The sequence below is a fragment of the Falco biarmicus genome, chromosome 9 (genome assembly GCF_023638135.1).
Source record: "Falco biarmicus isolate bFalBia1 chromosome 9, bFalBia1.pri, whole genome shotgun sequence".
Classification (NCBI taxonomy): domain Eukaryota; kingdom Metazoa; phylum Chordata; class Aves; order Falconiformes; family Falconidae; genus Falco; species Falco biarmicus.
The window spans coordinates 51945217-51968353 of NC_079296.1; the positions used below are offsets into that span (position 1 = coordinate 51945217).

Sequence of the window (23137 nt, forward strand, 5' to 3'; positions counted from 1 at the left end):
ACTTGGTAGCAGTAAGGACAGGGAAGCAAGAAAACAAAAGCCTGGAGTCTCCTGCCCCACAGCCCTATTGAGCACAACCAACAACATAACTGTAACTGGGGCAGGGGAACGGACCTGACCGCGTCCTTCGTCCTTGCCACCCCTACTACTCTACAAAAGTAAGCTTTTTGGCTGCTAAGGACTTTTGGGGGTTTAACTTTTTGGTTTATGAAAGGACTCCAGCAAATGCTGTTTATATTATGGTTTCTTTCAGTTACTTCACTCCCTTCCAATCAAACTACATAAGCATAGCTCTCAGAAATGCCAGACTCCCTAGGCAACACCTTTCTGCATTTATTTTCTTATTCCTAACAGTCAGTGACACATTACACCTTGCAACAATGAGGCCTTTCCAAACTGAAGTCAGCTGTACTTCATCCACAGCAGACGACTACTCATTTTGTCTCACCCAAAACAAGGCAGGATAAATGGTTCTGTGACCCTAACCAGCAGACTGGTTCATTTCCATAAACTAAGTTGTCTTTAAAATACCAAGGGATTATTTACCACTTCCAATTACAAACATGTGACTGCATTTAACCTCTATGCTTGGCAAAGGGAACATTTCACAGTCACAGTGATTAATCAGGGTTTAGTCTCAGCTAAAACCAGCTAAGAAATATGAAAAAACAACTTAGTACGAGAATAGTGGCCAACTCTGCAACTTCATACAGAATACTAGACTAGCAGCGTCCAAAAGCATGAAAGTACAGAAGCACTCATCCTGTAAAAAAGCAAGTAGAAGCTTTGATATAGATTGACAGAAAGACTACAGAGGCTGCACAGAGACAACTGCAAGTTTCTGCAGTGCATGCTCTTTTTGAATACACCATGTATTTTAGTTGGACATTAACTTTTCTTTAATGCAAGGCATGGTTTAGTATAAACATCCTGATTATAGAAAGTTTTATAACAGTAAAAACAGATCTATATGCTCAGATCTATTTTAAAAGATTGCAAAGCCAAACATTGAGACCAGGCTTGAAAACAGCACCTCTTGTCATACAATCAAAATATTGTACATAGAGAACACAGCTCGATGCTTCAAGTTCACCAGCATAACACCCAGTTTGTCAAACATTCAGCATTAGAATTTTTTTTCTAGCTACAAATGAGAAACAGAAATTCATCCATAATGACAAGTGCTTCCATCCTACAGACATCTCACCAAGGGGCAAAAATGCCAAATGTGATGTTTTGGAGAGTGATATGAGAGTGCAAGACCACTCTTCGTAAAATATACATGAATTATACTTTAAACTTTGGCCAAGACTTTCAACAATTATAAGGATTTCTACAGATACCTCCCTTCAAATGTTCTGACTTCACTGTTCAGTAGGTGAACAACTAGATGAACAGAACCTCACCACTTTATTTCCAAGTATTCCAAGACTGGAAACTCCTGAAAATCATTCTGTATTTTCTTCAGAGCCATTATAATTTAAAGACATAGCTACGTTTTAAGAGTCAAGTCCTCTTAGATAAAATGAACGAGAGATGCTTGCTTCAAGAGCAGGCTGTCATCACACATATTTCAACACACAACCTTGGGTCAGCCAGCAGATATATTTTAAAAGCCATGTGTTCAGAAAGACAGAATGGTCTTATGAATTATTTCAATGCACTCTCTGATTTCATCCTCTTTAATCACAAGCGGTGGTGCCAGCCGAATGATATCACCATGCGTAGGTTTGGCAAGAAGTCCATTATCACGAAGCCGCAAACACACCTTCCAGGCGTCATAGTCTACAATTAAAGGAAAAGTAAAAGACGACACTTACACTACAGCAGAAAAAGTGGCACAATTGCAGCACGCAGTCTGTGGGGCCAGCCTGTCAACCGTCTGCCATCTGGCAGTGAAAAGCAAAGTGTGTTCAGAAATGAAGTGGTCACTTCCTGAGCATCTCCTCAGAATCTGCAGCAAACGTGCAAGACTGATACAAAACTGCAATTTTTCTGAAGGGACCTACAAGTTTGCCTCCATTACACCGAGTTTTGCTCCTTCACGGCTGAGTGCTTGTCTAGATACAGCAATAAATTTAAAACAGGGAACCATGCAAAGGGGAGGTAAGAACATCTGGATAGGGCTTCAGACAAGGTTAGGTTTATGCCTGGATTTCAGTGCATCACGTGCATGTCTTCGGAAATTACACCTCCCTGCAGCACTTTGTCACTCAGCATATTCATGACAAAAGTAATTGTCTGCTCTGGCTTCTAAGCAGTTTTCTAATATAATTCAAGGTGTTAATCCCTAGAAACATGTTCTCAGTCATTAGCTTTTTCCCTTCCTTTTACCCTCCTGTATTCATTGTTCTCTTCTAACTGTCCTGAAAACAACCAGCTTCAGCCAATCCTTCCATAACCTGACAGAAACTGGTGTTCCAAATGTGGCCAGTTTTCTTCCAATGAGGAGACAAAAGGATATTTGTTGGGAGTTAGGTTTATCATCAGGTTTGAACATTATCAAATCATAAAAAAATTAATAATAATCAAGTAATTAAAAAAAATTGCTCAAACTCGCATAGTAAAAAACCCCTTATTTTTAATAGCACCAGTCACCTGAATAAATTTTCAGTAGGTACTACTACACTACAGCTGAGATCTGAACCCAAACATTATGCCTATAAGCCATCTCCCTACTCCATTAAGAACTTAAAGTTGAAAATACTTTTTCATGCGGTAATTGTGCAGTTGATTGTATTTCCTTACCTTTGGTTTCCCGAATTACAATTGCATTTAATAGTCCTTTTCCTCTTACAGAAGTTACTATATCAGACGGTGTCTTCATGAGCTCATTTCTTAGTATGTTACCCATTATTTCTGCATTTTTAGCCAAGTCTTCCTCTTCAATTACCTAAAGGGAAGTCAGATCTACAGTCAACTGAAAGGCACTGCATTTGTTTTATGGACGACGCTGGAATGGATGACTAATGACATTACAATTGCTGAGATACAAAAGCTGTTGCATCCAAAGTGTCACTGCAAAGGCTGCATATCCAAGCAGATTAGTATTAAGCTTTTACTCATTCATGTTTCCAAGAAACAATAACCTCTTTGAATTTTATTCTGAATTAACTGCTTTTCATTTGCCGTTACATACAGGTAAACACTAAACCTCTGAAGCCTCTTAATCTGCCCAGGTCCACGTATGGCTAACGAGGCTTTCTGAGTAACTTGCAATACACATAGTCAATTATAAAGTCACAGAATAATTAAAGTATGGGCTCTGGACAAGACATTTTACCAACTTCCGTTTGAGCACCAATAGCATATATGTGTTATCACGCTCACAGAGCAGCAGCCTCTGCAATGTGGTATAGTAAAATGAGCCAATTTAAAAATGTCTTTGTGAAAGTAGTGAAACTATTTTACCAAATTTACTAAGTACCTTGAAACTTGCCCCAGATAAATTTTGCCATTTAAGACATTAAAAGACCATAAGAACACAGAAATTAGGACACTTTTCCAGCAAAGACTTTAGAATTTGCTTTGTGATCTATGCAGACAGTTAACCACTACCAGTTTTCCATTCTTACTTAAAGCTGTATTTCTACTTGTAGCATAACAAATAATACCATTTATTTAAGCAAAGATCATGTCAGTGCGACACCCTTTTTTCTTTGGAATGCAAATCTCTATCACAACATACAAACCTCCAGTGCTGCCATGGCAACACGGCAAGCTAATGGATTTCCTCCATAGGTAGATCCATGTTCACCTGGCTTAATGGTCAGCATAACTTCATCATCGCATAGCACTGCTGAGACCTAAAATGGGAAGGTCAGTCAATTCATTTACATATATATTTAGAATAGTAATCTTAAGTATCTCTGAAGCAAACTTTTCCTCAGGGCTCAGGAAAGGGTATTTTTCAGCCTGTGGTGGTAAATCACATTTACATTCCCAGCTTTGTATAGAGGAGAGCGTATCTGACAATCACGTAACAGGTTAATCCCTTAAATACACTTAGCTACAGTGTAACATGTAACATCTAACCACAGTTGAGGGGCATTTCTACAAACTTAGTATTATTTCTAGAGTTTAAACTTCAATACTCTGTTTAACAACTCAGAAATATCTTCAATCAGCTGAAATAGTTCGAGGCATGTTGTAATTTCCAGCCTAATCAGCTGGAATTTAAGTCACTTCAAGAGGATAAAATCAGTCATGCGGGCATGCCAAACAAGTGAAATAATTCCAGTTGTTCAGAAATAGCTTTATAATATGTTTTTTAAACACATATTAGTTGGGGTTTTTTTCCTTCACAGAATTAATCTAGAAATTAATCACAGCAAGACTGTGACAAACTACTCTCCAGAGAGAGTACAAAGGACTAACCAGTCATTCCAGAATGAAAAGCTGACCACCAGACACTTGTTTTCCTAACAGGGTAATATCAAACTGAAGAAAACAGAGATATACCAAATTTATTCAATTAATTGACAAGGGTCAAAATACCCCAAAATCACCAGCCTAAGAAGGTGGCATCTAATAACTTGTCACTCTAACAAGTCAAGTATCAATCTAGAAGGATCAGGACACTATACAGCCATTTCAGCTACAAAGGTATTATTATGTATTCCATTATTTTCTTACGTATCTCTCACAGGTTGGACTACCTGGGTCATAGATCATAGTTAACCTTGTAAACACCAATTTACAAGCACAAAAAACATCAGATCTATTGTTCTAACTAGCAGATTTTCAGTGTTGTACTTAAGAAACATTATTCCACAAACAGGTATTTGTTACTCACAGGATACAAGCCACCAGAAAGGGCCTTTCCAAGAAGAATTATATCAGGTCTCACATTTTCATGGTCAACAGCTAGCATTTTCCCTGTTCTGGCTAAACCAGTCTGTATTTCATCAGCAATAAATAGAACCTTTACAGAGACAAAAAGGAGAGAAACCCACACTTAAGAGAATGACTTTCACTCACATTCCTAATTCAATGCAAACAACACAGCATAATTGCACATAGTAAGAGAAAGACCTTCCAGCTGCATTACACTAATTACATGAAGGTACTTCCTTTACCTCCTCTAAACCTCCCAGAGACTTACACATTCCACAAAATGTGAAACCTCTAACAAATGAACAAGCTGTCCTCTCTCTCCGACATCTTTAGCATATTCTTTTCAATGTAAGGCATAGTCCACATAGGGCTGGGCACTGTCCAACCAAGATCTATTTGCAGTGTAACAATGAGTGGGATTACCAATAAGTTAGGATTTCTTTACTCCCAATGCATCGTTCATATATTGACCTTTGGAAGCTTCTGAAAAACGCCATGTTAGACATCAGACAAGAAGACTTGCAGAGTTGCTAAGTATCTAAATAACCGAGAACCTAAATCCAAGTTTTGGATCTTGTTTTCCTAAGCTGCACTACTGTCACACACTACTATTTGTAAAGTAGCTCTTATTTTTTCTGAGCCAAGTATCACAGCAATAACAAAGACAACTTTATTAATAATATGTCGATACCTTCCTCAGAAGGTATAGAAGGAAGTAGGGGTAGCACTTGCAAATGAAGAATCAGAGTTCTGTTGGAAGAGATACCGCTGATTTTTAAATCAGACTGGCAACACCAAGGGAAGAAAGAGATGTAAATCAACAGATCTCTTTCGTTTTCCTTACACTTACAAAGGATATGGCCTAGGCCTGTGGGAGAGGGCAGCTTGCGTGTGAGAAGTAGTAGTACCCGAAGACAACTGACAGACATGGAAATATATACAAACACATCTTCCCACCCTTCCAGAGACACTGGAATGCAAGTCTAATCCAGTGTGTCTTCACCAGCAGAAAACAGAGATTATGGATCTAGCACTATTTTCAAAACTAAACGTTTCTTAGTAGAATTCACACAGGATATAATACTCAGGAGTCAGGAAGATGGTATGGAAGAGAATCTGAGAAAATGCTGAACAAAGGAACAAAATTATAAGACCTCTGCTCTTCAGAGGTCTTAAAAGAACATCCATAAACATACGATCATTTTCTTCGGTGTTTCGTTGTGACCCATTACTGTTACTAACTCTTGGTAGCGCTTACGCACCCCAGCAAGAGGCCCCTTGATGGCCATAGTAGAGCCACTGCAGTAATTGGCTTCTGGTCCAAAAAACTTACAATGTGAAAAAAGAAATTAAAAGTTAAATTTACTTAAAATAAATCCATTTTCAAGACCATTCAGCAGAAAATTAAATCAGTGACAGGAATATGAAACAGTGAAAAGTGCACACTAAGAAATACTTCCTGGTAAGATATTGCCAGGAAATACAAAAAGTATCCCTACCCTACTCCACTGAAAGAAAAGGAAATTATTAAAGAGTATATGAAGTCCTGTACCTTGCATACAAGAATGACCTTACAAGATACATCAGTAAACACAGTGTGTAATGTTTAAGCCACCTTGTTACAGCAAATTCCTTACATTGTGTTTTGTGCAGAGGTCCCGCACTCCTGTGAGATAACCTTTGTCAGGAACAACCACGCCTGCTTCACCTTGAATTGGTTCAACCATGAAAGCTGCTACATTGGGATCTTGAAGGGCCCGCTGCAAAAATGGACATACGGATAGGAAAGACAAAAAGAAAAACCTTTTCCTCAGGTCAAATTCAGAAAATACGGCAATGAATACATATAGCAGAACCCAGCTCTGACCCTGGTAAATGATGATAATAGTATTCATGTCAGGCAGTTATCCCCGTGTGCCACTTCAGTTCCAACACAGAAGCCTGTGTCGCCATTTGCCTCAAAATATCAGCTGGTGTGCTCGCTTAGGAAGTTGCAAACCTTAAAAATTGCAAACCCAGACAAATAGATTATCGGATCAGTTCATAAGTTATCTCAGAAATACACTCAGTTTTGCATTACCCCATACCAGACAAACAATTGCTCAACGCTCCCCTCAAACAAAAAAGAATGGAGCCTCTCCAGAACAATTTTGTCATCTTAAAGCAAAGTCCATATTCTTGCACCATCAAGTTCTAAAAGGTTTAGAAGTCCACGAGACTCGAGATATAATGATTCCCAGCACAAATTTATTACAGCTTTTCTCGGTATTGCCCCGTAAACACAACAAATTCAGTTATCACTCTGATGGACGTGGAGCTAAGTTTCGGGTCTCCTGAGCACATTCAAAGCCTCAATAAAAGTTGGCGGAAAGCCACCAAATACTTAAGAGGGCTTTCACAACAGGCAGCCTTACGTAGGTTCAAATCCGAGTAAGCTTTTCCACACTGCAACTATAATACACTGTAAGACCTTTGTTTCCCTTAACCAAACTCCGAGGAGGCAAGCATCTCCATCCTATAAACCCTCCAGTCTCCACAGCTGACTCACTTGTACTAAGCAGACCCAACAGGCACAGAGGACTAACCAACTTGTCACTCATGGAGATGACATACCCAGATGACGGAAATGTGGCAGTGCCAATGTCCCTAGTGCTGCAGGACCACCTGTGTTTGGCAGAATCCTCTTGCCTCCCGAGTCCCAAGCCCAGCATCCTATGGCTGCCATCAGGCACCGCTGACCCTTTAATAACTAAGCCCACATTATGAGGGTGGGAAATTTTAGACTAAGCAAGGTCAACCCTCCCCAACAGTTTGACAGGATGCATCTCAGAAAACCCAGGGAAATGCAGAATCATTAGCGTTTCAACGGTGTAAGTGAAAGGCCAGCCTAGCATGGTTTTAAGGATGCTGTGAAACTGGAAAGACTTGTTTGCAGCTACAGCAAATTCTAGTCATCTGGTCATTGAAGAATGCACAACATTTCTAAGAAAATTAGGTAAAGATATTAGTTTCAGAATCCAAGTCCTGACTTTGGAATGTATGCTACTGATCCAAATTCCCTTGCAGTTTACCTGCTGTTCTTCATTTGTACCTTGGACATCTTATGATGTGGGAAATTAAACAGACCACGTGGGTTTCCTTTTACACCCTAAAGCAAAACTAAAAATCAAAACCAAAGCAGAATTTACACACATTTCCTATATGTAATTATAATATATATATTTCTTACGTATGTCTAGATACATATATCTTAATGTCAAAGCACACGTTTCAAAGGATAAAGTTCTGATTTTCCTGCCTTGCTACTTACCACACACTGTAGGATGCTTTCGTACAAGAGAACAAAAATTGCCAAGTACCTCAAGAGCTGGTAGGTCATTGTATGGGATCACTTCGAAACCTGGCATAAAGGGCCCAAATCCATCGTAGCTGGATGGATCCGTAGAACTAGAGATAGCAGACATTGTTCTGCCCCAGAAGTTGCCAGCTAAAAATAAAAACAATAACAAAAAAAAGATTGTTACAAAACTCACTAAAATCCAGAACAGTTTATACTTTCCATTTGGTAGTGCATTTTAGGCATTGTCTAACATTAGCCTATTAGCATTCTTCTGCTAATTGTTAGCATTTTACCTTGATGCTATAAATACACCGTGTTGCTATATCAAAAACAAAAGAAAATTATGGTATTAGACCTGACAAGTATACAAAATAATTTCCATGAGCTTTATTAGTAATCTGAAAAAACTGAAAATTACTCAGTAATATAACATCTGTTTAAGGAAGATATACAGCTTTTAAGTAAATATTACTCATTAAATTCAGAAAAAAAAAAGTTAGCATCACACAGAATTTAGATCCTGAACATAAAGTGGCCATTAAGCCTAAATCAAAAAATATATTTCTGTGCATTTCAAAGTTCCAGAAGGATCCATTTAAATTTGTAAAAATATTGTGACATCGCACTATTTCATATAGAAACACCGGTTAAAATGCCTAAGAACCAATTATCACCAAGACTATGATATATTCATTTTAATATTTCAGTTAAATCAACATACTCTCAGCTAATCAATAAGGTGCTTAATAAGACTAAGGAAGATTAAGGGTTCAACTCCTTCCCAACATTACAAGCCTCTTCTTCCCCCCCTACCCAAATTTCTTTGGGTAAGTGTGATCCTAGGGGCAGAGGGTGTTCTCAATCTGCAGGAAATCCTGAAGTCAATTATGACCGACACAGCCAGCTCCAGGCATCCCTTCTTCCTGGTCACCAAATGCAAACAGCACGACACTGTACACCACAGCAATGTCTCCCAGCAGGATAATCCCTGGCCATGCTTTGCTGAGTCACCTGCTTGACACCTCAAGGTTACGCTCATGCAACCCTCTGTATGCTGGAACAAAGCCCTGCAGACTGAATGACAAGAAGCAGGCTGTCTCCACCGCACCGCTCCGATCTGTACTGGCTCACTATCAAGCACAGAATCTACATCACGTTCTCCAGTGATGATATTTAAAGCCATCTTTTGTTCTGATGCTAGCTACCCAAGAGAGCTTTTTTACCTGCCAGAATGCTGGTTTCTGACAAGAGAAGGATTACTATGTTTTCCAACTACTTGGCACATAATTATAAACTGTGGTTAAGGGGATGGGAGCATATCCAGTTTATCAAGTTGAGAAAGCACTTGCTGAAAGTTAATTGTCTGAAGAGCAAAATAAAATATATACGGAAAAGGAGGGAGAAATATTTGTTCAAAGAATTCCCAGAAGAAATAAAAAAATATAAAAATCTAATTTATGTGATCCCAGAAGCCATAATGCAATATTCAACTATGAACTGCAATTTTTAAATGCTGCCTAATGACAATTTACAGTTCAGCTACTATGGGTACCAAAAGTCAAAAACATTATTTAAAGCTGTGGCAATTACAAAAAAAATAGAGCAGTCAATATTTAAATGGTAAGCTTTATTCTGGAAGGTTTTATATTTATTTTTATAAGCCAAGTACAATAGTCTCTTCAGAGGCAGGTAACCTCTCCGTGTTACAGAGCCAATCAGAGCAGGCAGATAAAGGGAGGAAGTATATCACATATATAATCAGGACTTTCCAGGGCCCCACATTTACTTCAGCAGTATTGCTTTTACTTTCATTATATGGTCAAGACTACAGTATGGCTTTTCTGGGCTACCTATAACTGGTAGGGAAAGCTTAAGAGGGAAGTTGGCTTAACCCAATTGATGAATATATGACACAGGCGGCAGCAATCTGAGGAATGAAATCACGACAAAGGTATATAAAAATCAACTAATTAGAAATCAAAGATATTACACTTTAATGCCATGAAGCAGTTAAAAGAGGATGGAAGACTGAACGCACTTCCCATGTGACTTCAGGCAGCCACTCATCAATTTTTCACAACCAAAAAAGTTTAGTACAAATAAGGTCCACTTCATATATTCAACCACTGTTTATAAAGCTTGATAATACACCTCATTAACTATATTTTCCTTCCCAAATTTAAGTTCATCATTGCATTTCCCTTACAAACCCAGACATTACCAGCAGCTGCTGACAAAGCACAACTACCCTCATTGCCTCATATCCTCATATGCCAAAAACAGATGCATACATCTCCACATGCGAGAGGATCTGAAACTGATTTGTCATAGGAATTATATTCTTATCTCTTTAACAGATGTGACTGTAAAAGCAAATCACAGACGTCTTTTAAGGGACATTTATATATCATTTTTATATTATGTTGTTTATAATTAATTGTAACTATTTAAGGTTAAAATCAAATACCCAGAAGCATACACAGAGTATTTTGTCAACAGAATATATTTAAGACTGAAGTTCACAATTTAGAAGGAGGCACTTAGAGAACCTTAAGGTCCTGCAAAGCCTGTTGTAGCCACAACAGCAGTTGTTTCACCAGAATCACCAACTGCAGATACACGAGTACAAAATAACCCATTAACAGGTTGAGATCTTAGCTTACATTATTAAAATGTCAAATGGACATATTTCAACTTGTTTCAGTGAAAAAAAGAAACATTAAGAGTACTGCAAAGTAATCACTAGAGCTACGACAGAAAAGAGTGCTACATCCAACATCTAGAGCTTTCTTCTTCAATACCTCAACTCATAACATGCACTTTACATACCTGCAAAAAGGATTTTTGCTTTGTATTTTGGAATTCCTTTCACAGTGTATGCCCACTTCCGAGCCAATTTACAGGCAGTTTCTCCAGCTTCCACCCCTAAAACATACAGCAGTACTGTTATCACACTTGTACATGACACAGGACATTGATGCAGTACTAAATGTTACAGAATCATTCAATCTCACAGATAAGACATAAAATGGAAATACCATTATTTTTTTACCTGTGTTCATTGGAAGGACTTTGTTATAATTGAACATTTTGGTGACAAGCTCCTCATATTCACCAAGTACATCATTGTAGAATGCTCTGGATGTAAGTGTCAGTTTTTCAGACTGAGCTTTCAGAGCATTCACAATCTTTGGGTGACAGTGGCCTTGATTAACAGCGCTGTAAGCACTCAGGAAGTCAAAATACTTCCTACCTTCAACATCCCACACGTAAACGCCTAGGAGAAGAGAGGTATGATCAATACACAAAATAAAAGACAATATTAAATGGTATAAGCTAAGAGCTACAGCACAATCTCGTCAAATACATTATCTTTGTTCTTCCTTAGCGCATATCTGAAAGGCCCTCTAACTAGAAAATAATCAGTTGACAAGGAGAGCGTGAGCAACAACCTAGTACAGTACAAATAAATGTCCAATGAGGAATCAAGAAAAGAAGCACTCCCCATACAAAGCTTCCATTCCACTAAGGTAATAAGTAATATCAGAATATTACTTCCCTTCCAAGAGCTTGTTTTGGGTCCTAAGAAGCAGAGAGAGAAGAGTACTTTTGTAAGAGAATTAATAAGAATTGGAGGTCTAAGAAGAACAAAACCAACAGAACCTAAATAAGTCTCAAAACTCTTTTAAAAGAGCGACAGCTCTGAGCTGTCAAAATGTGTACCAATAAAGAAAAACTACTGGATCACTATGCTGATAGCATTTCAACATAAGCTCATAGAATTTAACTTGCAGAGCACAAAAGCCTCTTAAACGTAACTAAAGTTAAATTAAGCAATAATACAGGAACAGTACACAAGGACTTGAACAGGGTTACAATGTACCTCATCATGTTCACATTGACATTAAATCTCTCCACACAAGGTAAAAGAAGAAACAAAGTTGCTTGAAACTTTCTTGCTGAGTTACTCTGAATTACAAAAACTATTAGAACTTAAACCTCTACTTAGGTAAGTCATTTCAAAGAGACTAAAATTTTATCAGGCAGCCTTATGCATGATGATCAAATTCTCTAATCAGCAATTATCTGTCTGTATTTCATCAATTATCTCAATCTCACCCCACTCGGCAAAAAAGCCCCAAAGGTTCAGAAACTAATTAGATCCAAACTATGCCATGATCCCATCTCATCTACACCACCCAGGGAAGCCTAAATAAAATACCTTTTCCTTTTTCCAAAGCAACAGGTAGTGGGTGGTAATTGTGGGCACCATACTTAGCCTCACGTTCATATATGAGATCAGAGGAGGGAGGTCCTTGAATGGTTTTTTTAGTAGCAACAGAGGTGGCAGAACTCAGCGAAGCATGAACACCTCGACAGAGAACAGCAATGCTCTGAGAGCGAGTGAGCTTGGAGAACATTATTGACTTCAGGTATGCCGTTACAGACCTGGGAGGGGAAAAAAAAAAGTTAATAATTAACACTAAGGATACTTCAGAAAAGTACGATGCCATTGAAGCGTTTTTACTGCACGGATGGCAGGTTTCTCAACTCTTTTGCAATTCAATCAAGAAAGCTTATATGAAATATACAAATGAATGCAGTACTAACTTCAAGTAAGTATTTTTTTCCTGTTTTAACATACACTCAGAGTAACAGAAAGAAAACTAAAATACATGACTCACCAAATCTATGAACAGGTCACATAATCTTTCCTATAACTGCTCCTTTCTTACTGTGCCTTAAATTGTGACTAGAATTATTAATATAAACTACAATAAGAAAGTTTATAAAACTTCTTGTGCTACTGAAATGCCTTTTGCCTCAAAAAATTTTCCATAAAACAAACCTTGTTGAGAAATCAAAAAGTAAATAATATAGTACTGGAAACATGTACCTGACCCAGAGAGTGGTTAGCTGATAATATTTCTCAGATTTGATAAAGGACTGATTAGTTTTAACTGAGGTCTGCTTTAAGAAGCAAAATCTGTGACTTTTTATATAAATTGCATTCTTGATTTTAAAATGTTGCCACCTACACATAAAGCACTCACTGTTAGTAGCATTTGAAGACTATCAAATAAGGTCTAAAATAGATGGGAAATAAAAGTATGTCAGACATTAACAATCATTATAACACCCTGTATTTTCTTAGTAAAACTCAGCGATTTCCCCTGAATGCATAACCTTTTACTGTTAACATTCAAAGATAATCTGAGGGTACAACTTCACAAGACAAATGCACTCGCATTTCCTCCATGTGCCTTCACCTCAGCCAACATGAAGGTACATCCCAGTGAAGGGAAACCGAGCTGGCATTTTAAAAGCTGTGCGAGCAAGCCCTCCCCACAGCACCACATAGTGGGAACAGCTGAGAGCCCCCAAGAAAACAACGATCACTTTAGCAAGGCCGATAGTTCTCAAAGCTCAGCTTCCAGTCTTGCTGAACATCACACTGATAAACTGGAAAAAGGTATTGGCCCAAGAGGAAGATTGCAGATTACAGTGACAAGTGCTCCAGTTATCAAACACAAACACTTTGTAACATGCTCCATAATAAACTGAAGAGCTAAGTAGCCCTGACACTGCTGCACTACCTAGCAACAAAAGTACAGTGTAAAACTTAACCAAAATATACTTACTAAGTATGAACAGGAGAATGCAGGGATCGTTTACAACAAGGGCGTTGGTATATCAGGCTGCTTGAACAGAGACAGAAATATTAAGTCACAGATTTATTCTGAATTTATTTTGGAAAAGGTCAGCACACTGGATGTGCCACCTTAGAGAGGCATTTCTTTCAGCAGACTCCTAAGATATTACATTGCTGCTCCTCACTTCTAAGCAAAGCCAGAAGACTATTTTCTACATCTACCAAAATCCAAGTCTTTCGGAAGAGTCAATAGTCTCCATTCCGCCAAGAGATAAACAGGAGCTTCACAGCTCTGGGCATTTTACCAGTTACCATCAACGTCATTAAATATTAGCCAGTGTGTTAATACTTTTCAAGACAGTTATTCAAAGATTTTGCAGATAAGAAAACCAAATACTTCTCTGTGGAAAAAAAAAAGGTTTTGGCAGAAACTCAGCTCAGCTCTGCCACTCAAAATTACAGCTTGCTTAACTTCTAAAATTTAATTGGTCTGTGACATCCTGGCCCCTGGCACACCTTCATGGCAGAGCAGCTAATTCCATCATAAGCATCAACATTTTGGAGATTTTCCAGATATTCCTGAAGTGAAAGCTGTATCGAAATGAAACTTTCGTCTGCTCCGTATCAGAGAGCTACCTTTCTGTATGAAGAATTGATGACCACCACTTTGAGGCTCTTTTACTTCTTTCAGGTTGGAAAACATTAATTAGAAATATTTAAAAGGGCTTTCCCCTCCACGAGGAGAAATGCCCTGCAAACTATGCTAGTGAGGCCACATCATTTTAGCCAAGGTGTGGGAGATTACATGGTGTAGGGCTGAGTGAAGCTGAAAATTATGGATGCATCTCGAGTTAAGAGGAGAAAAATTTGGTTTTGATGGATCAGCAAGACAAGATGAAACTTCAAGAAAGAGGAGAAGCAAAATAAGGGGGGAGGGGGGGGACGACAACGATGACAGACGGGCCGGGATGACGGGGACCCAACAAACCCAAACTCCCAAACTTATTATCAACTGTGAAGACATGAGAAATATGATCATGCCCTGTAGCACGCAGCACTGAAATCAGGAGCCAGGCATTTCACCAAGTGGAAAAGGTCTTGCATCAGAACAGAAGAGTTACTCAAAGCACAACTGTAAAACATACTTGGACAACTCTGCTCAGCTGTTGAGCAAGAATATCCAGACAAGAGCACTGCACCTGCAGGCCTCCCGAGTAAACTGAACGGTTCTGTGTACCCAATCCATGACATACACGGAAACACCCCCCAAGGTAAACGGCCTATTTTATAAAATACACAAAAAATACTCATGCTGATACAGCACAGAAGAATCGATGCCACCTGCGGCCTTTACCAACTGAATCCAAAGGGGGTGAACGTTCAAGGGGACAAGCTGTAGCAGGAGGGGTATCAGCCTGGCCACCCAAACTACCTTTGCAGAGCAGCGCCACATCAGACCCAGCTCAGGACCCAGGCCGGCAGACATGGAAGAGCGAGAAACCCTGCGGTTCCCGGGATGAAACACCCCGGTGAAACACCGGGAGCCTCTGGCCAGGCCCCGGCCAAGGCCCCTGCGAAGGCGAAGGTGGCATCATGGCCGGCAGCGGGGCTGCCAGCGGCGCGGGGCGCACGGGGACCCTGCGGCGGCGCAGCCCGAGCCCGGGGCCAGGCTGGCACCCCCGCTCCCCCCGCAGAGGGCGCCCAGAGCGGCCCGGCCCCGGATCCCGGGGCTCCGGCCGCTCAGCGGCCCGGCGCTGCCGCGCCCCTGGAGGCAGCCGCCACTGGGCAGCTCGGCCCCTCCCGTTGTCCTGGCGACGGGGCCTGCCGCGGCCTCGCCCCGCACAGCCCCTACCCGCCGCGGGCCGGCACCCGGAGCAAGGCGACCCCGCGGGAGGCAGGAACGGGCCCCGCGGGCCGGGCCCCCCCGCCGCGCTGTACCTGCCGGCCGCCGCCGCTGCTGCTGCTGCTTCTCAGCCCGGAGCCCGCGGCGAAGAGGCGGAGGCGGCCCGCGGCGACTGTCACCGCTCCTCGCTCCGCGGCACGCCCCGCCCCTGCCGCTGACGTCCCGCCGCCGCCGATTGGCTACCGCCGCCAATTGGCCGCCTCCACCCCCGCGCTCTCACTCAGGCCCTCCCGCCCACGGCCGCCTCCCATTGGTCGAGCTCCGCGCGTACACCCCGCGCTCAGCCAATCAGCATGGGACGGCGGCACGCCCGCGCGCCGAGGTCCCGCCCAGGCGGTCGGTGGCTCTCCTTCCCTCAGGGTGGCCGGTCCGCTCCCGCACGCCGGCCGGCCCCTGCCCTGGGCCCGTGGGGGCGCTGGCCGCTGCCGGGCTCCGCTGGCCACTGCCGGGCTCCGCTGGCCTCTGCCGGGCCGGGCTCTGGGGGCAGGTTTTGCAGCCATAGAAATCTCCCCGCTCGGCGGGCTGAAGCCTCCGGCTCTGCGGACCGAGCCGAGCGCCCTCCCGCCGGGTGTCAGCACCCAGCCGGCTCCTCCGTAGTGCCACGGACCCTTGGCCGCGCTTGCCCCCCATCTGGGAAGTTGCTCTAGAAAAAAAAATTAATAATAATAGAGAGGGACTGGGAAGACATTCCTGGAAATGGGCAGTGTGGGGGATGATTGTGGTAACGCTCTCAACTGGCCTGTGGCCTCCCTGCGTGGGCAGTGGTGTCTGCAGGTCATGGCTTCCCGAAGCGCCACTGTGAGGATGATAGTTGAAGCCAGTCCTGTCCTTCCTTTCTCTTCACAAAAGCTGTGCGTGAGCTTTTCCCTGATCTTTTTACGCTTTATATGTGGCTCACAAAAAGTAATTTAAAACAATAGCCAGAGATTCACTAAGTTTGCTAACAAATTCCTCACAGAGCTCCTGCACCCAGTTTTCTGCCTACGCGTCAAACGCACCAGCTCTCCCCAAGCCCGCCATGGTTCCTCCGGCGCTGGCCGTTGCCGGGAATGGATGCTCCGCCAGTGGCGTGGCGTTGATGGAGCCCCAGTCTTCGCTCCCTGCTGCCTTGGGAAGGAGGGAGGCATGTGGGGAGCGGGGTCCGCTGCGGGAGGGCCTGGCAAGCTCTTCCAGGGAGCTTGCAGCAGGTGAGCAGGGGCAGGCTGTAACTAGCCAGCAGAACCCTGACCTTTCCCCAGGCTGAATTGCACTCGGAGAGTGTTTTGTAACCAGAAAATCTGGACATTTGCACGGAACCACGAGCTGTGTTTGATAAATATGTGCTGGTTTTAATCCGAAAGAAAAACACTGAGAATATTTCACTTTTTATCCTACTCACCTCACTGAGGAGTAGAGAAAACAAAAAAAACCTCGGTCTTAGTAGTGCCTCAGTCTTCTGAGTGCCTCTTGCTTTTGGTTCATAACTTGTCCTGACAAGTCTATCAGTGCTGGAAAACAGTTGTTTTTTCCACAAAGAAAACATGGTATCCTAGGTTGACATACAGATAATTTGCATATCTTCCCCACACAAAAGCAACCCCGCATTTGAAAATATTCCTGAATCTTGTCATATCTTCTAACCGAATTGCTCAGACCTTGGATGTCAGGGAGCAGCATTGCTTATGTGTTTGGAGAACGCCCTCAGGGAAAATTTTCCCAGTGTGCTGTCAGCTTGATGCAGTGAGGGTTGGGAGTAGAACAGACAACACTGTGCTCTTTATAAATACACATACAGTTAGGCTCAATTTGCTAATGTATTTGTGTCTCTTACTAGCCTAATTCTGCCAACACACAGTGCCCTACATCTGCTGCCAAAGTTGAATGCGTAAAGCACCAAAAGGTTGTGCCTTAGGTGCTAAATTGCAAAACACATTTCACAGTCATGTCTGTTGAGCGAATACATGGTTGTACTGTGCCAAGTTTCTTAAGTCCATAAGCAGTTATTGTGTAGGAGATATTGAAACCCCTTGTATTCTAGTTAAAGCTATGTTGTTTTGTGAAACACCTAAAAATTTAAGGCTGAAAATAAGCAATGACCCACCTGTTTTCAGTATTATACTTGGTTCCAGCTCATCTCTGGTGTAAGAAAAAAATGCATTATTTTGTTTGTCATATACTCACTTTTCTTAAATAGTCTGATTGGACATAGGCCAGAATTTGCCATCTGAGGGATCAATGTGATTTTTCTGGGTAAGAAATGCTGTTTCAAGTCACCTGGTTTTTTTAACTTTGGTATTTCATTAACATGGTAGATAGCTTATCAGTTTGCTGAACTCATGCTAATGATGCATTCTACCTATTTAGCCACAAAAAAAAAAAAAAGATACTGGGAGCTACTTTCTTTTCATCTTTCATAGACTCAACTCAAGAACAGCCTTTACCTACCTGTAAATTCTGTTTTTCTCAAGGACACTTCCAATTGTTTTAGATTCATCCAGCCACGCCTTTTTCAGAGGAAGCAGAAAAATGTAGAAAGGACAGACCTTGTCCAAAGGATTATACAGCACATATCATGTAAGGAAAATACACATCTGAAAAATTAAAGAATGCAAACTAAAGGCAACCAAGATCAATTGCTGAAGTGCTGAATCTTGGGTTCAGGCTCTCCCACATGGAGCTAAAGGCATACTGCCCTGGGAGATGATTTCAGAAGCCAGACATCCAGCCTTACTCCCAGGAAAACAGCAGTTGTGTACCCAAGTAAATGCTGCAGATTCGTGTTTGAAATGCAGAGTTTCAAGCACTAACAAACAAACAACTAACCCTCAAGCAAGAAAAGGCTTGCTTTCTTTTGGAATCTGCAGGGCTTGAAAGAAGGAAAAATATTTATATGCTCAAATAAAGAAATCATATGGAATGTATAGACACTACATGTAAATGCATTTTCAAAAGTTTGTATGGACTGTTTATGAGATTTAAAAATTAGAAGTATGAAATAACAAGGCCAAGTGCAAGGTCCCGCATGTGGGTCAGGACAATCCCAAGCACAAACACGGGCTGGACAGAGAATGGATTGAGAGCAGCCCCGAGGAGAAGGACTTAGAGCTGCTGGTGGACAAGAAGCCCAACACGACCCGGCAATGTGTGCTCGCAGCCCAGAGAGCCCCCGTGCCCTGGGCTGCATCCCCAGCAGCATGGCCAGCAGGGCGGGGGAGGGGATTCTGCCCCTCTGCTCCGCTCCCGTGAGACCCCCCTGCAGCGCTGCGACCAGCTCTGGGGCCCCCAGCATGAGAAGGACACGGACCTGTTGGAGCGAGCCCAGAGGAGGCCACGGAGGTGGTCAGGGGGCTGGAGCCCCTCTGCCATGGAGCCGGGCTGGGAGAGCTGGGGCTGCTCAGCCTGGGGAGGAGAAGGCTCCGGGGAGACCTTAGAGCAGCTCCCAGCACCTACAGGGGCCGGCAAGAAGCTGGAGAGGGGCTTTGTACGTGGGCACGTGGTGACAGGCCAAGGGGGAATGGCCTTAAGCTGGGAGAGGGGAGATGCAGATGAGCTGTGAGGCAGAAATTGTTCCCCGTGAGGGCGGCGAGGCGCTGGCCCAGGCTGCCCAGAGCAGCTGTGGGTGCCCCATCCCTGGCAGTGCTCAAGGCCAGGCTGGATGGGGCTGGGAGCAGCCTGGGCTGGGGGGAGGGGGCCCTGCCAGGGCACGGGGTGGGACTGGGTGGGCTTTGAGGTCCCTTCCAACCCAAACTACTCTGTGATTCTATGATTCTAACTCCCAGCTGGTGTCTAGTAATTCAACACTCGACAGAGTGACTTCAAAACACTACTTAACGTAAACTTGATCAGTTTTATATAGGATCATTGTAGTCCTGTTGTGACCCACTTTCTTTCCTCCTTTGTTTTTGGCATTTATAATCAAGACATAGAAAATATCCATTTTTCTTCTTCATATGCTACAAGTTGGAATTTTAAGTTGTTCACATTGTGCACAGTATCACCTATTACCATAGATCTTGAGGCAGATGCTCTCAACTATAGTATTTCCTGTGATTTAAAAAAGGACAGCAGACGCTTAATGTGTACTATTTAGTTACCTGTAGATACCCAAAAGGCTCCACATGACAGCAACCAAAATACAAAAAACAGAAAATATGAAATGTTCACATTTTACAGTAATTTGCCTGCAGAAAAGAAGAAAATCTTGACCTACTTGAGGAAAGAGGGTTATTATATTCATTCTGCTTATCCATAAAATACAATCTGACATGTGAGTAAACCAGAAAGTTATAAGAAGAACAAGTTAAGTCATGCCTGTTGTTAGGAGTAATTCTGCAGCTCTGTCTCTGGCAGAAATGCTCATTGAAGTCGTTGGGAATTAGGCATGTGAAGAGACGGAGGAACTGCATCCCAGTTATTGTGGTTATTTAGAGGTAGGGCCAATACAAGGGAATTATTACAGCCTTGGCCTCCTAAGTCAGTTTGGCTGCACAAGCTCAGTGTGCACCAGGGATTAACATGCTGCTCGTGGGAGCTGCTGCAGGCACGAGTGCAGTGGCAAGGTTGCAGGGCCCTTTCTTGAGTTTAACACTGTCTTAGGTCTGCTGCAGTATGTCCCCAAAGTGCCTCAATAGCTGATGTTTAGGTACACGCACCAGTGTTCAGTTCTTTAATGGCATGGTAGTTTCTTACTCAGCTCAGAGGAAGAGTTCCTCACTTCGGAGTGAGACTCAGACCGGTCAGCAGGTTGGATATGAAGTTTATCCAAGTCATGAGGCTCAAGGTGCAAGTTCAGAGTTAGCTAAAACCAATACAAGTCTACAGTGCTGGCAGAAAGACAGTCCCACCCCTCTTCCCATCTCTAGGGAAGCCACAAGGGTAGTCTTCACCATTTCTCTTTTTTGTTGAAACTGCCACTCAGCAGAAAAGTTATGCTTCTCTGAGCCAAAGGCAGCTTTTAAGGCAAACCTCGTGGTCAGCATATTGCCCTGGAGAACTCAACCTACAGCTGCAGCCTGACAGCTGCCCAGGTACCTCATACTGAACAGCTTTCTGCAGAGTGTGATGCTGTCACGTACTCTGCAGGCCAGCCCTGCAGATGTTTGTGTCATCTGAACAAGGACTGCCAAGGTAACAGTATGCAGTGATGGGACTCTTGTAACACGTGTACGTGTGGAACGCGCAGACACAGGCCATGTATCATTTCTTGGTTTGCCCACTATCAGAAAGCGTCTGGTGTAATATCAAACCTACACAGGGGTAAGACTTTTCTGTGGCAGATGTCTCCTACTTGAACACATATATCTGGGAAAGAGCCAAGAAGAAGATGATTATAAGATACCAAGGGATAGATGGGTGATTTCAAGAATTTTCTACTTGTGCACTTCCATCTTTCATTTTCGTCAATGAGAGTTGAAGGTCATGCACATTTTTGATAGTGTCTTATATAGAACAATGGCTTTCCATGGCCTATGTTTGTGTTATTCTGGTTATTTACGGACAGCAGAATTCTACATTAAGACATTCCTTGCAGGACAAGAAACTTTAGTTTTTCCTGCAGCACAGCCAGAATATTTTACAGTGCAGTCAGAGCACACGAGCAACAAATTGTAATACATGCAAAGCATATCTGCCTCTCAAATTCTGTTAGAGATTTCTTTTTTAGCTCATATTTTTCAAGATAGTTTGGCAAAGCATAGGACGACCCCCTCAAAATAGTGCTGTTTTATTGGATGGATGTTAGTTAACCCAGCTGAAAGCACCACAAACAACCCTTAGAGCTGATATTCTTATTGCGCTATAAACCTTGAGCTATAGTTAATACTTATCCTCCCTAATTTGTATTTTGGCTTATTTTACACAGATTTCAATGACATTCTGCTTGTTAGATGACAGTGTGGATAACTGGATTATAGAATCAAAATAGTTTAAGTTACTGTCTTCTGTTAGGCATTGTTTCCAATGTTTGAACTTACATTCAGCTATTTCCCTTTGCAGCTTATCAATGCCTACACCCAGACCCTTCCACAAATGAGATGAGACATATTATTTGTATGCTAAATTTAAAGGTAAAGTATAAGCTTTTGTATTTCTTGAAGTTAATTAAATGAAAGAGGCTTTCTACATATAATGTCTGGTGAGCATCATATTCCCTGGGCATCACACTATCAGGAAGACACAAATTGGACAGAGTTTGGGAAAACCAACTTTCAGATGTACCAAGACAGATTAAGAGCTGTGTATCTTCAGCTCACTAGTGACTAGTTTTAGATTTTTCTCTAGTTCTGACATGCAACTCTGACAGTAGTGTACCTCAATTCCAACAGCAACACAATCCGAGTGTGAGATCCATGAGAGCAGAAGGTGGGCAGGAGTCCAAGAATTTACAGAAACCAAATGAATAGCATTTTCTAGCATAAAAATCAGAAATGTTAAAATAAAATTCAAAGAAAATTGGAGTGAGACTATGTCAGTTTGAATTTCAGGCTTTCAGGTGCCTCATACATGAGCTTGCTTCTTCCTTGTACAAATGAATTTTGATCTGGATCCTGCAGACCTTTTGCTTCCTAACTTCCATTCTTCATTCTTGGATTTTCTCAGGACAGTGATTTCTGGAAAAGACAATTACTTTACCTGCTCTCCAGACTTTCAAAATGTGACCCAGATGGCAGCTATAACTGTCATGAGAGCACACAGAAAATGAACATAAATTCATCTAACTGTGTAATAAGTATCTTGTCAATTTGCTTAATCTCAGGATTGAGCACTGAACATCTGGATACACTTTATCTCAGGAGCTGGGAAACTCTTCTCAAAATTCTTCCACAGCATGTCCCTGCCAGCCCTGCTGTTCCAGTGTTTGACATTGCTGCAACAACAATTGCTAGTCTTGCTAAATGGTAAGCACTCACCTGCTCAGGGCTACTGTAGTCTCTAAGATGAAGAATTTACATAGCTCCTCGACCAAGTCAGACTTTAATTTGGTGTCATTCCAGTAAAAGATTAGCGAGGCAACCTACTGCATTATCTGCCACCTGTCATTACCGTAGGATGACATGCAGTCAGTTCCTGAACTTCTGCAGTAAGGACTTTAAACTAGCCTTACATTTTCTAGAATACTAGATAATTCTGAAAATTACAGACTTTCTTGATACATGTTAGGACAAAAGACTTTGCCTTGAAGTACATAGTTTTAAAACAATTTCTTTCATAATAATTGTTTTCAAAAATCACACAACTTGAGGGGTCAGAAATACAGAGAGCATATTGCCAAAAGAAAGTAAGATCTTCAGAAAGCAGCAGGATCTTGACAGACATTACTTACTTATCCTTGTAAGGGACAAATAAATTAGTAAAGTATTTAATCCATTCTTTGCTCCCTGCAGCTTGTTTATCATTTATTCAAACTAATGCTCTTCTGTAGCACTTT

The 23137-nt window shown here is 41.9% G+C and overlaps 2 protein-coding genes across 4 annotated transcripts; one reads left to right on the plus strand and one right to left on the minus strand.

The window, feature by feature from the left end:
* Positions 1 to 875: 875 nt before the first annotated feature.
* OAT (ornithine aminotransferase) lies at positions 876 to 15899 on the minus strand. Of its 3 annotated transcripts, none has more exons than XM_056351338.1 (11): positions 15768 to 15899; positions 13819 to 13878; positions 12399 to 12625; positions 11229 to 11453; positions 11006 to 11101; positions 8196 to 8323; positions 6474 to 6596; positions 4796 to 4924; positions 3693 to 3806; positions 2749 to 2893; positions 876 to 1785 (listed from the first exon to the last, which is right to left on the minus strand). In XM_056351338.1, exons 3-11 carry the CDS (start codon positions 12595 to 12597, stop codon positions 1625 to 1627), a joined length of 1320 nt encoding a protein of 439 aa, XP_056207313.1. In that variant the 5' UTR covers positions 12598 to 12625; positions 13819 to 13878; positions 15768 to 15899; the 3' UTR covers positions 876 to 1624. The 3 variants fall into 3 exon arrangements, with proteins under 3 accessions (XP_056207313.1, XP_056207312.1, XP_056207314.1); XM_056351337.1 differs by having other exon boundaries at positions 13819 to 13875; positions 15768 to 15877; XM_056351339.1 differs by lacking the exon at positions 13819 to 13878 and having other exon boundaries at positions 15768 to 15874.
* LOC130155129 (skin secretory protein xP2-like) lies at positions 15346 to 16329 on the plus strand. Its single transcript, XM_056352093.1, has one exon. It carries the CDS (start codon positions 15346 to 15348, stop codon positions 16327 to 16329), a length of 984 nt encoding a protein of 327 aa, XP_056208068.1.
* Positions 16330 to 23137: the final 6808 nt, after the last annotated feature.